Below are 15,050 nucleotides of genomic sequence, written 5' to 3' on the forward strand. Positions count from 1 at the left end.
GTCACCCCACTAGTTAACACAGGTCCAGAGCCATCAAACACTCTTCATATAACAACCTGATCAATCCTGGAATCATTTTTGTGGAACTCCTTTGAACCCTCTCCAGTTTCAGCACATCTTTTCTAAGGGGCCCAAAACTGCTCATTATTATCCATGTGAGGTCTCACCAATGCTTTATGAAGCATCAACATCACATCCTTGCTTTCATATTCTAGTCCTCGTGAAATGAATGTTAACATCATATTTGCCTTCCACCGGCAAATTGACCTTTGGTGAATCTTGTTGTTGTTCTGTTGCCTGCTGTGTTCCACGTTTCTGGGTTCTGTGTTGTTATGGCAACACTTGTGAGCTACCCCCAGCACATCCTCGAGGTTGTGTTGGCTGTTAACACAAATGATGCATTTCACTGCAAGTTTTGCTGTACACATGAGAAATAAATATGAATCTGAATCTGAAGTCACACGTAGCCCTGGATGAGAAGGATAGCGGCCAGTGAGTGAGTGGGCCAGTGAAGGAGTGGAGCTTTGAGGCTTTGACTCCAGAGGCTTCGACGAGAAGAGGCAGAGGACAAGTTTGTTCCCAGTTAGTCTTTACAATGCCTCCTGAGACGGTGATGTGCCTCTCCTGTGAGATGTGGCAGTCTTGGGGGAACTCCCCTCTCCTGCAGAGTCACATCTGCCAGAGGTGCATGCGGCTGGGTGATCTGGAAGACCGCGTGAGGAATCTGGAGCAGCAGCTGGATGACCTTCGACTCATAAGGGAGAATGAGGCAGTCATAGATGAGAGCTACAGGGAGCTAGTCACACCTAGGCTGCCGGAAGCAGGTCGTTGGGCGACAGTCAGAGGGGGAAAAGTGAAGGAGAGTAGACAGGTAGTGCAGAGCACCCCTGTAGCCATTCCCCTGAATAATAAGTTTACCATCCTGGATACTGTTGGCGGGGACGACCGACCAGATGTGAGCCATGGTAGCAGGACCTCTGGCACTGAGTCTGACCCTGTGGTGCAGAAGGGTGCAACGGAGAAGAGGAGAGCTGTCGTCATTGGAGACTCAATAGTCAGGGGAGCAGACAGGAGATTTTGTGGACGTGAGAAGGACACCCACATGGTTTGTTGCCAGGGTCCAGGATGTCTCTGACGAGGTGCAAGACATCCTGGCACGAGAGAGAAAGCAACCAGAAGTCGTGATACATGTTGGGATCAGCGACATAGGCAGGAAGAGGGATGAGGTCCTGAAGTGTGAGTTTCGGGAACTAGGCAGAAGGCTGAGAACAGGACCTCAAGGGTGGCATTCTCAGGATTGCTGCCAGTGCTACGTGATAATGATGGTAAGAATTGGAGGAGATGGCAGTTGAATGTGTGGCTACTCATGCCACGCGCTAGTAAGGGCAGAAATAGGAAGATCATACCATTTTAACTTGGGGCTAAGTATTTGGTGCAGGGGGCAGGGTTTTACATTTTTGGATCATTGGAATCTGTTCTGGGGAAGGTGAGACCTGTACAGATTGGATGGGTTGCACCTGAACTCGAGGGGGAGCAATATCCTCACAGGTAGGTTCGGGAGGGTTTCAACTAATTTGCAAGGGGGATGGTACCTGGAGCGATAGAGCAGTGAAAGAAGTGCATGGAGTAAAGCCAGATCTAACATATAGAGAGGCTTTGAGGAAAGAGAAGCATAATAAAGGGTGTAAAGGTAGTAAGGTAGAAGGGCTAAACTGTGTGTACTTCAATGCAAGAAGCATCAGGAACAAAGGTGATGAACTGAGAGCTTGGATACATACATGGAATTATGATGTAGTGGCCTTTACAGAGACTTGGCTGGCACCAGGGCAGGAATGGATTCTTAATATTCCTGGATTTCAGTGCTTTAAAAGGGATAGAGAGGGGGGGAAAGGGGAGGAGGGGTGGCACTACTGGTCAGGGATACTATTACAGCTGCAGAAAGGGTGGGTAATGTAGCAGGATCCTCTTTTGAGTCAGTATGGGTGGAAGTCAGGAACAGGAAGGGAGCAGTTACTCTATTGGGGGTATTCTATAGGCCCCCTGGTAGCAGCAGAGATACTGAGGAGCAGATTGGGAGGCAGATTTTGGAAAGGTGCAAAAATAACAGAGTTGTTATCATGGGTGACTTTAACTTCCCTAATATTGATTGGCACCTGATTAGTTCCAAGGGTTTGGATGGGGCAGAGTTTGTTAAGTGTGTCCAGGACGGATTCCTGTCACAGTATGTTGACAGGCCGACTAGGGCGAATGCCATACTAGATCTAGTATTAGGTAACGAACTTGGTCAGGTCACAGATCTGTCAGTGGGTGAGCATCTGGGGGACAGTGACCGCCGCTCCCTGGCCTTTAGCATTATCATGGAAAAGGATAGAATTAAAAAGGACAGGAAAATTTTTAATTGGGGAAGGGCAAATTATGAGGCTATTAGGCTAGAACTTGCGGTTGTGAATTGGGATGATGTTTTTGCAGGGAAATGTACTATGGACATGTGGTAGCTGTTTAAGGATCTCTTGCAGGATGTTAAGGATAAATTTGTCCCAGTGAGGAAGATAAAGAATGGTAGGGTGAAGGAACCATGGGTGACAAGTGAGGTGGAAAACCTAGTCAGGTGGAAGAAGGCAGCATACATGAGGTTTAGGAAGCATGAATCAGATGGGTCTATTGAGGAATATAGGGTAGCAAGAAAGGAGCTTAAGAAGGGGCTGAGAAGAGCAAGGAGGGGGCATGAGAAGGCCTTGACGAGTAGGGTAAAGGAAAACCCCAAGGCATTCTTCAATTATGTGAAGAACAAAAGGATGACAGGAGTGAAGGTAGGACCGATTAGAGATAAAAGTGTGAAGATGTGCCTGGAGGCTGTGGAAGTGAGCGAGGTCCTCAATGAATACTTCTCTTCGGTATTCACCAATGAGAGGGAACTTGATGACAATGAGGACAATATGAGTGAGGTTGATGTTCTGGAGCATATTGTACTTAAAGGAGAGGAGGTGTTGGAGTTTTTAAAATACATTAGGACGGATAAGTCCTTGGGGCCTGACGGAATATTCCCCAGGCTGCTCCACAAGGCGAGGGAAGAAATTGCTGAGCCTCTGGCTAGGATCTTTATGTCCTCGTTGTCCATGGGAATGGTACCGGAAGAATGGAGGGAGGTGAATATTGTCCCCTTGTTCAAAAAAGGTAGTAGGGATAGTCCGGGTAATTATAGACCAGTGAGCCTTACATCTGTGGTGGGAAAGCTGTTGGAAAAGATTCTTAGAGATAGGATCTATGGGCATTTAGAGAATCATGGTCTGATCAGGGACAGTCAGCATGGCTTTGTGAAGGGCAGATCGTGTCTAACAAGCCTGATAGAGTTCTTTGAGGAGGTGACCAGGCATATAGATGAGGGCAGTGCAGTGGATGTGAACTACATGGATTTTAGTAAGGCATTTGACAAGGTTCCACATGGTAGGCTTATTCAGAAAGTCAGAAGGCATGGGATCCAGGGAAGTTTGGTCAGGTGGATTCAGAATTGGCTTGCCTGCAGAAGGCAGAGGGTCATGGTGGAGGGAGTACATTCAGATTGGAGGGTTATGACTACTGGTGTCCCACAAGGATCTGTTCTGGGACCTCTACTTTTCGTGATTTTTATTAATGACCCGGATGTTGGGGTAGAAGGGTGGGTTTGCACCCAAGTTTGCAGATGACACAAAGGTTGGTGGTGTTGTAGATAGTGTAGAGGATTGTCAAAGATTGCAGAGAGACATTGATAGGATGCAGAAGTGGGCTGAGAAGTGGCAGATGGGAGTTCAACCTGGAGAAGTGTGAGGTGGTACACTTTGGAAGGACAAACTCCAAGGCAGAGTACAAAGTAAATGGCAGGATACTTGGTAGTGTGGAGGAGCAGAGGGATCTGGGGGTACATGTCCACAGATCTCTGAAAGTTGCCTCACAGGTAGATAGGATAGTTAAGAAAGCTTATGGGGTGTTAGCTTTCAGAAGTCAAGGGATAGAGTTTAAGAATTGCGATGTAAAGATGCAGCTCTATAAAACTCTGGTTAGGCCACACTTGGAGTACTGTGTCCAATTCTGGTCACCTCACTATAGGAAGGATGTGGAAGCATTGGTAAGGGTACAGAGGTGATTTATCAGGATGCTGCTTGGTTTAGAGAGTATGGACTATGATCAGAGTTTAAGGGAGCTAGGGCTTTACGTTTTGGAGAGAAGGAGGATGAGAGGAGACATGATAGAGGTGTACAAGATATTAAGAGGAATAGAAAGAGTGGATAGCCAGCACCTCTTCCCCAGGGCACCACTGCTCAGTACAAGAGGACAAGGCTTTAAGGTAAGGGGAGGGAAGTTCAAGGGGGATATTAGAGTAAGTTTTCTTTTACTCAGAGAGTGGTTGGTGCGTGGAATGCACTGCCTGAGTCAGTGGTGGAGGCAGATACACTAGTGAAGTTAGTGCAAGAGACTACTAGACAGGTACATGCAGGAATTTAAGGTGGGGGTTTATATGGGAGGCAGGGTTCGAGGGTCGGCACAACATTGAGGGCTGAAGGGCCTGTAATGTGCTGTACTATTCTATGTTCTAGGATAGGAGACTTCATTTCCTGTAGGATTTCAAGTTCTTTTCTGGGATCTTGTCATGTAATGCAACAATTAGCATCAGGAAAGCGAACAGTGTTGTCGCAGATGTCTGCCACCCTAGCCATTCCCTTTTCTCTATTCTACCTTCCAGGATAAGATGCATGAGCTTGAAAGCCAAGATATTCAGACCCAGGACCCCCACTGCTGACATAATTACCTGTTTACATCTTCTTCCCAATGGTGTCGTCAAGTTCTCAAATCCTTAATTCTACCTTTTCCACTATTGTCACTTTAGGACTTGTTCTAGCAATATTTCGAACTGCAATATCATCTTTGCCATACATGTCGTCATGTTCCGGTGCCAACACAGAATTCCCACAATGCTTGGTAGAACAACACAGAACCCAACAGCCCACTTGCCCTATGGTTTAACAATGATTGCTGGTACTGAATACACAAATCACAGGTTACTCTGACAGCAGGAATCACTGCTGGAGCACTTTGAAGGCTATTCCCCTGGCAGGATTCAGAGCCAGTCTTTACCAGACAGCATGCAGTGAAGGTGAGAAGGGGTGGGTTCAAGGGGGATGTGAGGGGTATGTTTGGTTTTACTCAGTGAGTCATGGATGGCTGGAATGCGCTGCCTGGTATGGTGGTAGAGGCAAATACATTGGGGGCTTCTAAGAAATGTTTGGACAGACATGGATGTAAGGAAGATAGAGGGAAATGGACATGGAATTAGGTAGGAAGGTATAGTGCTTGGGTGTTTTCAATTTGCTTTTTAGCTGGTTCGATGTGACACTGTTGAATGGCCTGTTGTTGTGCTGTACTCTTCTCAGCTCTATGCCATACCATGCTTCCCTTCTGTATCTACTATTGAATTTATTATTAGAGTCAGAGAGTCATCGATACCTGATGTTGGTTGGGAATTAATCCATTAAGAATGTTGATAATCTCTTCATCGGAAATCCCAAATTCTCCAACTTTTGCAAGGCCCAATGTATCACAGAGGATTAGGCTTGCTGTCGCTTTTCCTGCCTGGAAGGAGTACTTTGAAAACTGTAATTGAAACACAAGGTTGCATTGTCAACTCTGACGTCATTTAAAGACGTATTGGAGAAACCTGCCAACTTCTAGAATGGGAGTACGGATGGACTGAAGTTTCAACAGTTGTACTTTCCAACAGCCCACTTGCCCCATGGTTTAACACTGCCTACTGGTACTGAATACAGAATTCACAGGTCAACCCGACAGCAGGAGGGTGGTGGGAATCATCCCTGGAGAAGTTGGAAGGCAATTTCTCTATCAAGATTCGTAAACAGTCTTTACCTCTAGCTAAGATCGTGCTGCAGATTCCTCAAATGTTCAGGAAATTCTCCTATACAAGGGATTATCTAATAAATATTTTGCATCTGTACTTACTCAGGAGACAGACAGAGTCTATAGAAGTGAGGCAAAGCAGCACCAACTTCATCTATGAAGATTAGAGAGGAGGAGGAGTTCGCTGTCCTTGGGCAAATCGGGGTGGATAAATCCCCAGGGCCTGACAAGGTGTTCCCTCAGACTCAGTGGGAGGCATGAGCAGAAATTGCAGGGGCCCTAGCACATATTAAATTATCCTTAGTGACAGGAGAGATACCAGAGGATTGGAGGATAGCCAGTGTTGTTCCACTGTTTAAGAAAGGCTCTAAACATAAACCAGGAAATTATAAGCTGGTGAGTCTGACATCAGTTGTGGGAAAGTTATTGGAAGGTATTCTGTACAATTGGATATTCAACATGGCTTCCACATGGTAGGGCATGTCTAACAAATTTTATAGACTTTTGAGTAAGTTACCAAAAAAGTACATGGAAGCAAGGCAATGGATATTGTCTACATGGACTTTAGCAAGGCATTTGACAAAGTCCCACATGGGAGGTTAGTCAAGAAGGTTCAGTAGCTCAGCATTCAAGATGAGGTAGAAAATTGGATTAGACAATGAGTTTGTGGGAGAAGCCAGAGAGTGGTAGCAGATGGTTGCCTCTCTGACTGGAGGCCTGTGACTAGTGGAGTGCCACAGGGATCAGTGCTGGGTCCATTGTTGTTTATCATCTATATCAATGACCTGGGTGATAACGTGGTTAACTGGATCAGCAAATTTTCAGATGACACCAGGATTTGGGTGTACTGGACAGCAAAGAAGACTATCATGGCTTGAAGGATCAGGATTAGCTGGAAAAATGTGCTGAAAAATAGCAGGTGGAATTTAATGCAGATAAGTGCAAGGTCTTGTGCTTTGGTAGGACCAACCAGGGTAGGTCTTACACAGTGAATGGTTGGGCACTGAGGAGTGTGATAGAACAAAAGCATCTGGGAATACAGGTACATAATTCATTGAAACTGGCATCACAGGTAGGTAGCATTGTAAAGAAAGCTTTAGGCACATTGGCCTTCACAAATCAAAGTATTTGGCACATCAGATGGGATGTTATGTTGAAGTTATACAAGACATTGGTGAGAACTAATTTGGAGTATTGTACGCAGTTCTGGTCACCTACCTACAGGAAACGTGTAAGTAAAATTGAAAGAGTACAGCAAAAATGTTCAACTATATTGTAAAGTCTGGAAATCTTGAGTTATAAGGAAGGATTGAATAGGTTAGGACTTTAATCCTTAGAACATTGAAGACTGAGAGAAGATTTGATAGAAGTTTACAAAATCATGAGTCGTACAGATAAGGTAAATGCAAGCAAATGTTTTCCATTGAGATTGACTGTGACTACAACTAGAGGTCATGGGTTAAGGGTGAAAGGTGAGAAGTTGAAGTGGAACATGAGGGGAAATTCCTTCACTCAGAGAGTCGTGGAAGTGTGGAATGAGTGCTGCCAGCACAAGTCGTGCATGTGACCTCAATATCAAAATTTATGTGAAGTTTGACTAGGTACATGGATGGTAGGGGTATGTTGGGCTATGGTCCAGCAGATTAATGAGAGTCGGCAGTTTAAATGATTTTGGCACGGTCTAGGGCGGGTCTGTGTGCTGTACTTTTCTATGATTCAAAGCCTGTCGATGGCCATTGATCTGTCAGGATGTCAGAAGGGCATGATGTGGGAGGCCAGAGAGCATTTGTATTGCTTAAGACCATAATAGAGCATAAGATGGTGATGAAGAGGCGTACAGAAGCAAGATATATCAGCTAGACGAGTGGTGTCGCATCAACAACCTTGCACTCAATGTCAATTATATCAAACAACTGATTGTGGATTTCAGAAAAGGTAAGACAAGGGAACACACAGCAGTCCTCATCAAGGGATCATCAAAGGAAAGAGTGAGCAATTTCAAGTTCATGGGTGTCAATCTCTCGAAGATCTATCCTAGGCCCAATGTATCAATGCAGCTACAAAGAAGGCACAACAGCAACAACGTTTCATTAGAAGTTTGAGGAGATTTGGTATGTCACCAAAGACACTCACAAGTTTCTACAGATGTACCACAGTGAGCATTCTGGCTGACTGCATCACTGTTTGGTATTGATGGAATACTGTACACGATCAAAAGAAGATGCTGAATGTGTAAACCTAGGTAGCTCCATCATGGGCACTAGCTTTTGTAGTATCCAGCTCATCTTCAAGGAGCAATGCCTTAAAAAGGCAGCATCCATCATTCAGGACCCTCCTCACCCAGGGCATGCCCTCTTCTCATTGCTACCATCAGGAAGGAGGTACAGAAGCTTAAAGGGACACACTCAGTGATTCAGGAACAGCTTCTTCCCTTCTGCCATCCGATTTCCGAACACATGAACACTAGCTCAGTATTTTTGTACTTTATTTCTAATTTTCCAATTTACTTAATTAAACTAATATTATACATATATATGTGTGTACACACACACACACACACACACACACACACACACACACACACACACACACACACACACACACACACACACACACACACACACAGAGTAATTCACTGTTTTTTCTTTATTATATACTACATACCACTGTTGCCGCAAAGACAACAAATTTCGCAACAAATAAACTTAATGTTATTAAACCTGATTGCGTTTCTGGTTCTGAAGTACATTTGTATTCTTACTTTGGTGGTGGTATTTCCAGCGAAAGCCCGATTGGTCACATAATCATGGAAAACCGAGTCCACAGAGCTGATGAAACTGGATTTTCCTGCTCCTAGTGGTCCAATGAGTAAAATTGTTGGCCGAGTGCTTGAGTTTAGGAATGGCTTGTATGTCTTGATAATGTCAATTAGTTCATTTTTTCTCCTGTTGACAAGCACATTTATATCAGTCAATTTCAGGCATATAGGTGTGGGAATGAGACATGGAGTTAAAATAGTTGGGCGCCAAATGATCCTGGCTGTTATGAAAGACATTGTGTGGCCACTTGATGTAGTCTGCGTTGGGTCCCAGTGATGTAGCAGAGGCCACACTGGAAGCATCGGAATGCAATAAATTACACCACTCCTCACTGCCCCTCCCTATCACCCACCAGCTCTTACTCTGCCTCTTCCCCTCACCTGTATATACTGACTTCTCACCGCTTTCTTTCCAGTCCTGCTAAAGGGTGTCCAGCCAAAATATTAATGACCAATTTCCCTCCTGACCCCCTTAGGTACTCCAGCATTTTGTGTGTTGCAATACGCTGGACGATTGAGCTGGGGTAGTCATTGGCACTGTGACTACAAGAGCAAGCCGGAACAGGTCAGAGGCTAGGAACTTACAGCGAGTAACTTCCCAAAGCCTGTTCAACACCTCAGGTCAGGAGTGTGATGGAACACTCTCCACCTGCCTGGCCAAGTGTAGCTTCCACAACATTCAAGATCTCCTATTAGGAAACGAGTTAGGACAGGTGATGGAAGTGTGTGTAGAGGAACACTTTGGGTCCAGTGATCATAACGCCATTGGTTTCAACTTGATCATGGATAAAGACAGATCTGGTCCTCGGGTTGAGGTTCTAAACTGGAAAAAGGCCAAATTTGAAGAAATGAGAAGGGATCTAAAAAGCATGGATTGGGACAGGTTGTTCTTTGGCAAGGATGTGATTGGTAAATGGGAGACCTTCAAAGGAGAAATTTTGAGAGTGCAGAGTTTGTATGTTCCTGTCAAGATTAAAGGAAAAGTAAATAAGAATAAAGAACTTGGTTTTCGAGGGATATTGGAAATCTGATGAAGAAGAGAGATATATGATAGGTATAGGCAACAAGGGGCAAATAAGGTGCTTGAGGAGTATAAAAAGTGCAAGAAAATACTTAAGAAAGAAATCAGCTGGGCTGAAAGACATGAGGTTGCTTTGGCAGTCAAGGTGAAGGATAATCCTAAGAGCTTCTACAGGTATATTAAGAGCAAAAGGATAGTAAGGGATAAAATTGGTCCTCTTGAAGATCAGAGTGATGGGCTATGTATGGAACCAAAAGAAATGGGGGAGATCTTACATGGGTTTTTTGCATCTGTATTTACTAAGGAAACTGGAATGGAGTCTATGGACATAAGGCAAACAAGTAAGGAGGTCATGGAACCTATAGAGATTGAAGAAGAGGTGGTGCTTGCTGTCTTGAGGCAAATCAGAGTAGATAAATCCCCAGGACCTGACAGGGTATACCCTCGAACCTTGAAGGAGACTAGTGTTGAAATTGCAAGGGCCCTGGCAGATATATTTAAAATGTCGATATCCACAGATGAGGTGCCAGAGGATTGGAGGATAGCTCATGTTGTTCTGTTGTTTAAAAAAGGATCTAAAAGTAATCCAGGAAATTAAAGGCCAGTAAGTTTGACATCAGTAGTAGGTGAATTATTGGAAGGAGTACTAAGAGATAGGATCTACAAGTATTTGGATAGACAGGGACTTATTAGGGAGAGTCAACATGGCTTTGTGCATGGTAGGTCATTTTTAACAAATCCAATAGAGTTTTTCGAGGAGGTTTCTAGGAAAGTGGATGAAGGGAAGGCAGTGGATGTTGTCTACATGGACTTCAGTAAGGCCTTCGACAAGGTCCCGCATGGGAGGTTAGTTAAGAAGATTCAGTCGCCAGGTATACATGGTGAGGTAGTAAATTGGATTAGACATTGGCTCAATGGGAGAAGCCAGAGAGTGGTAGTGGAGGATTGCTTCTCTGAGTGGAGGCCTGCGACTAGTGGTGTGCCACAGGGATCAGTGCTGGGTCCATTGTTATTTGTCATCTGTATCAATGATCTGGATGATAATGTGGTAAATTGGATCAGCAAATTTGCTGATGATACAAAGACTGGTGGTGTAGTGGACAGTGAGGAAGATTTTCAAAGCTTGCAGGGGGATTTGGACCAGTTGGAAAAATGGGCTGAAAAATGTCAGATGGAGTTTAATGCAGAGAAGTGTGAGGTATTGCACTTCGGAAGGACAAACCAAGGTAGAACATACAAGGTAAATGGTAGGACACTGAGGAGTGCAGTAAAACAGAGGGATCTGGGAATACAGATACATAATTCCCTAAAAGTGGCATCACAAGTAGATAGGGTTGTAAAGAGAGCTTTTGGTACATTGGCCTTTATAAATCAAAGTATTGAGTATAAGAGTTGGAATGTTATGGTGAGGTTGTATAAGACATTGGTGAAGCCGAATTTGGAGTATTGTGTGCAGTTTTGGTCACCTAATTACAGGAAGGATATTAATAAGGTTTAAAGAGTGCAGAGAAGGTTTACAAGGATGTTGCCAGGACTTGGGAGACTGAGTTACAGAGAAAGGTTGAATAGGTCAGGACTTTATTCCCTGGAGCATAGAAGAATGACGGGAGATTTGATAGAGGTATATAAAATTATGATGGATAGAGATAGAGTAAATTCAAGCAGGCTTTTTGCACTGAGGATAGAGAAGAAAAAAGACATGGGTTAAGGGTGAAAAGGAAAAAGTTTAAAGGGAACATTAGAGGGGGCTTCTTCACACAGAGAGTGGTGGGAGTGTGGAATGAGCTGCCAGATGAAGTGGTAAATGCGGGCTCACCTTTAACATTTAAGAAAAACTTGGACAGGTACGTGGATGAGAGGAGTATGGAGGGATATGGTCTAGGTGCAGGTCAGTGGGATTAGGCAGAAAAATGGTTTGGCACAGCCAAGAAGGGCCGAAGGGCCTGTTTCTGTGCTGTAATTTTCTATGGTTCTAAGCTTAGCACCATATAAGAAGCCCACTCCACAACTATTCACTCAGTCCATCACAGACACACAGCAGCAGCAGTTTATACCATCTGCAGAACACACTACAGAAACTCACCCTCCAAACCCACCACCTCTGCCAGCTAGATGACAAGAATTGAAAAAACAGGGGAACACCACTACCTAGGAGTCACCTTAAAGGGACAAACCATCCAGACCTGGAAATATATTGCCATTGCTGCACTGTCACTCCTGGAACCCCCTCCCTAATGCCACTGTGGATGTACCCACACCTCAAGGACTGCAGTTGTTCAAGAGGGAAGCTCACCAGCTTCTCAAGGGCAAGTAGGGAGGACCAATTAAATGTCGGTTCAACCTGTGAAGCCTACATCCCATAAGATCCATATAGGTGGAGAATTAAGCCACTTAGCCCATCGAGACTATTCCGTCATTTCATCATGACTGATCCAATTTTTCCTCTCAGCCCCAACCTCCTGCCTTCTCCTCATATCCCTTCATTTGCTGACTAATCAAGAATCTATCAGCCTCTGCCTCAAACACACCAAATGACATGACATCCATAGCTGCCTCTGGCAACAAATTCCAGATTCACCAGTCTCTGGCTGAAGAAATTCCTCCTCATCTACATTCTAAAAGGACACCCCTCCATTCCAAGGCTGTGTCCTGTGGTCCTAGACCACAACATCATAGGAAGCATCCACTCCACATCCACTCTTTCTAAGCCTTTCAACATTTGATAAGTCTCAATGAGATCACTCCTCATTCTTCTGAATTCCAGTGAGTACATTGCCAGAGCCATCAAACGCTGCTCATTTGACAAGTCTTTCAATTGTAGAATAATTCTTGTGAATGTCCTTTGAACCATCTCCCATGTCAGCACATTCTCTATTAGAAAAAGGAGCACAAAACTGCTCACAGTACTCCAAGTGAGGCCTTACCAGTGCTTTATAAAGCCTCAACATTACGCTCTTGATTTTATACTCCAGTCCTCTTCAAATGAATGCTAACATCGCATTTGCCTTTCTCACCGCTGACTCAACCTGCAAATTAACCTTTAAGGAATCCTGCACAAGAACTCCCAAGTCCCTTGGCAGCTCAGATTGTTTTTGAATATTCCCTCCATTTAGAAGATAGTTGACCCTTCCATTTCTTCTACCCAAGTACATGACTATATACTTCTTGGCACTGTATTCCATCTGCCTCTTCTTTGCCTATTCTCTTAATTTGTTTAGTCCATTGTCTCTCTACTTATTCAAAACAATATGCCCTCTATCTATCTTCATATCATCCACAAACTTGGACACAAAGCAATCAATTCCATCACCCAAGTCATTGACATAACGAAAAAGAAGTGGTCCCACACAGGCCCTTTGGAACACCACTAAACACTGTCAGCCAACCAGAAAAGGATCCCATTATTCCCACTTTTTGCTTCCTACCAATCAGCCACTAGCCAACTGGTGGTGTAGTGACATCCACACTGGGCTTCAAGGCGAATGGTCCAGGGTTCAAATCTGGCTAGCTTCTTGCACACTTTCCATCCGTGCTGGCTGAGCAACGACCTAGCAATTCTGCCTCATAAAAAAGACAAAGATGCACAAGAAATGGCAAGGTTGCTGCCCGATGTGACACAAGGTGCAGAAAGGAACAACAACAAATCAGCCACTGCTTTAACCATGCTAGAATCTTTCCTGTAATACCACGGGCTCACTGTAGTTTGTTAAGCAGCCTCATGTGTGACACCTTGTCAGAGACCTTCTGAAAATCCAAGTACACGTCAAATAATTCTCCTTTGTCTATCCTGCTTGTTAATTCTTCAAAGAATTCCAACAGATTTTTCAGGCAAGATTTTCCCTTAAGGAAACCATGCTGACTATGGACTATTTAACCATGTGTATCCAAGTACCCCAAAGCCACTGAGGTCAGACTAAATGGCCTGTAATTTCCTCTCTTCTATCTATCACCCTTCTTGAAGAATGAAGTGATATTTGCAACTTTCCAGTCCTCTGGAACCACACCAAAGTCTAGTGATTCTTGAAAGATCATTACTAATGCCTCCACAATCTCTTCAGCCACTTCTTTCAAAACCCTCTAAACACCATCTCATCCAAGCAACTTATCTACCTTCAGACCTTTCATTTTCTCAAGAACCTTTCCCTAATAATGGCAACTTCACACACTTCTGCCCCTTGATACCTCCAGTGTACCGCTAATGTCTTCCACAGTGAAGTGATGCAAAATATGTATTCAGTTTGTCCCCCATTACTACCTTTCCAGCATCATTTTCCAGACTCTCACCTCTCTTACTCTTTATGTATCTGAAGAAACATTAGGTATTCTTTTTAATAGTAATAGCTAGCCACACTTCCTATTCCATCTTTTTCTTCTTAATGATTTTTATTTTAGTTGCCTTCTGTTAGTACTTAAAAGCTTCCCAATCCTCTACTAACAAAAAAGAAGCCGCCTACACAGGCAGCGCACAGGTCCGGGCGCGAAGGGAGAGCTTTGCGGAAACTCAGCCATAACCGGCGCACCAATCCTGTGTTGGAGAGCAGGAAAGGTTCCGGCATAAAAGGGAGACAGAGCCTAGTGAGCAGTCATGATCAGAGTGGTCTGAGTTAGAGTGATAGGGCATTGGCTCATTCGGGCTTCGGCAAAAGCGGGCTTTGGTGAGGTAAGTGGGCAAGCGGACAAGTGGACTTCATTTCTCCTTGCATTTTTTGAGGATTAGAAAGCATATCTGTAGGGTTATTACTTTGCTCTGGGTATCAGATGTGGGAATCCTGGGAATCTTTGAGTTTTCCAGATGGCCACACCTGCACCTGGTGCACCGAGATACAGCTCCTGAGAGACCATGTTAGGGATCTAGAGCTGCGGCTTGATGACCTACAGCTTATTATGGAAAGGTGAGCTTAGCTTAGCTCAGTCACGGAGGGAACGATCCCTGCGAAAAGCAGAGAGAGGTAGAGAGGGAAAGATGTGCTTAGTGGTGGGGTCCTGTTGAAGGTGGCGAAGTTGCCGAGGATAATATGCTGGATCCGGAGGCTGGTGGGGTGGTAGGTGAGGGCAAGGGGAACACAGTCCCTGTTGTGGTGACGGGAGGATGGGGTGAGGACTGAAGTGCAGGAAATGGAGGAGATGTAGGTGAGGGCATCATTGATGATGACAGAAGGGAAACCACGATTCTTAAAGAAAGAAGACATTTATGATGTCCTGGAACGGAAAGCCTCATCCTGGGAACAGACTGTTTCCCTCTCTATCCCTCTCTGCTTTTGGCAGGGATTGTTCCCTCCGTGACTGCCTGGTCCACACGACCCCCCCCCCCCCACAGATCTCCCA

General features: G+C 44.6%; 1 protein-coding gene across 1 annotated transcript in view; it reads right to left on the reverse strand.

The window, feature by feature from the left end:
* LOC140736709 (interferon-induced protein 44-like) overlaps positions 1-15,050 on the reverse strand; it is a 46,675-nt gene that overhangs the window by 18,452 nt on the left and 13,173 nt on the right. The window contains exons 4-5 of the mRNA XM_073062562.1: positions 8,648-8,831; positions 5,479-5,625 (exon numbers count right to left, since the gene is read on the reverse strand). Coding sequence (XP_072918663.1) covers positions 5,479-5,625; positions 8,648-8,831 — 331 coding nt within the window. The remainder of the gene's footprint in view (positions 1-5,478; positions 5,626-8,647; positions 8,832-15,050) is intronic.

This window comes from Hemitrygon akajei, chromosome 12 (genome assembly GCF_048418815.1).
Source record: "Hemitrygon akajei chromosome 12, sHemAka1.3, whole genome shotgun sequence".
Classification (NCBI taxonomy): domain Eukaryota; kingdom Metazoa; phylum Chordata; class Chondrichthyes; order Myliobatiformes; family Dasyatidae; genus Hemitrygon; species Hemitrygon akajei.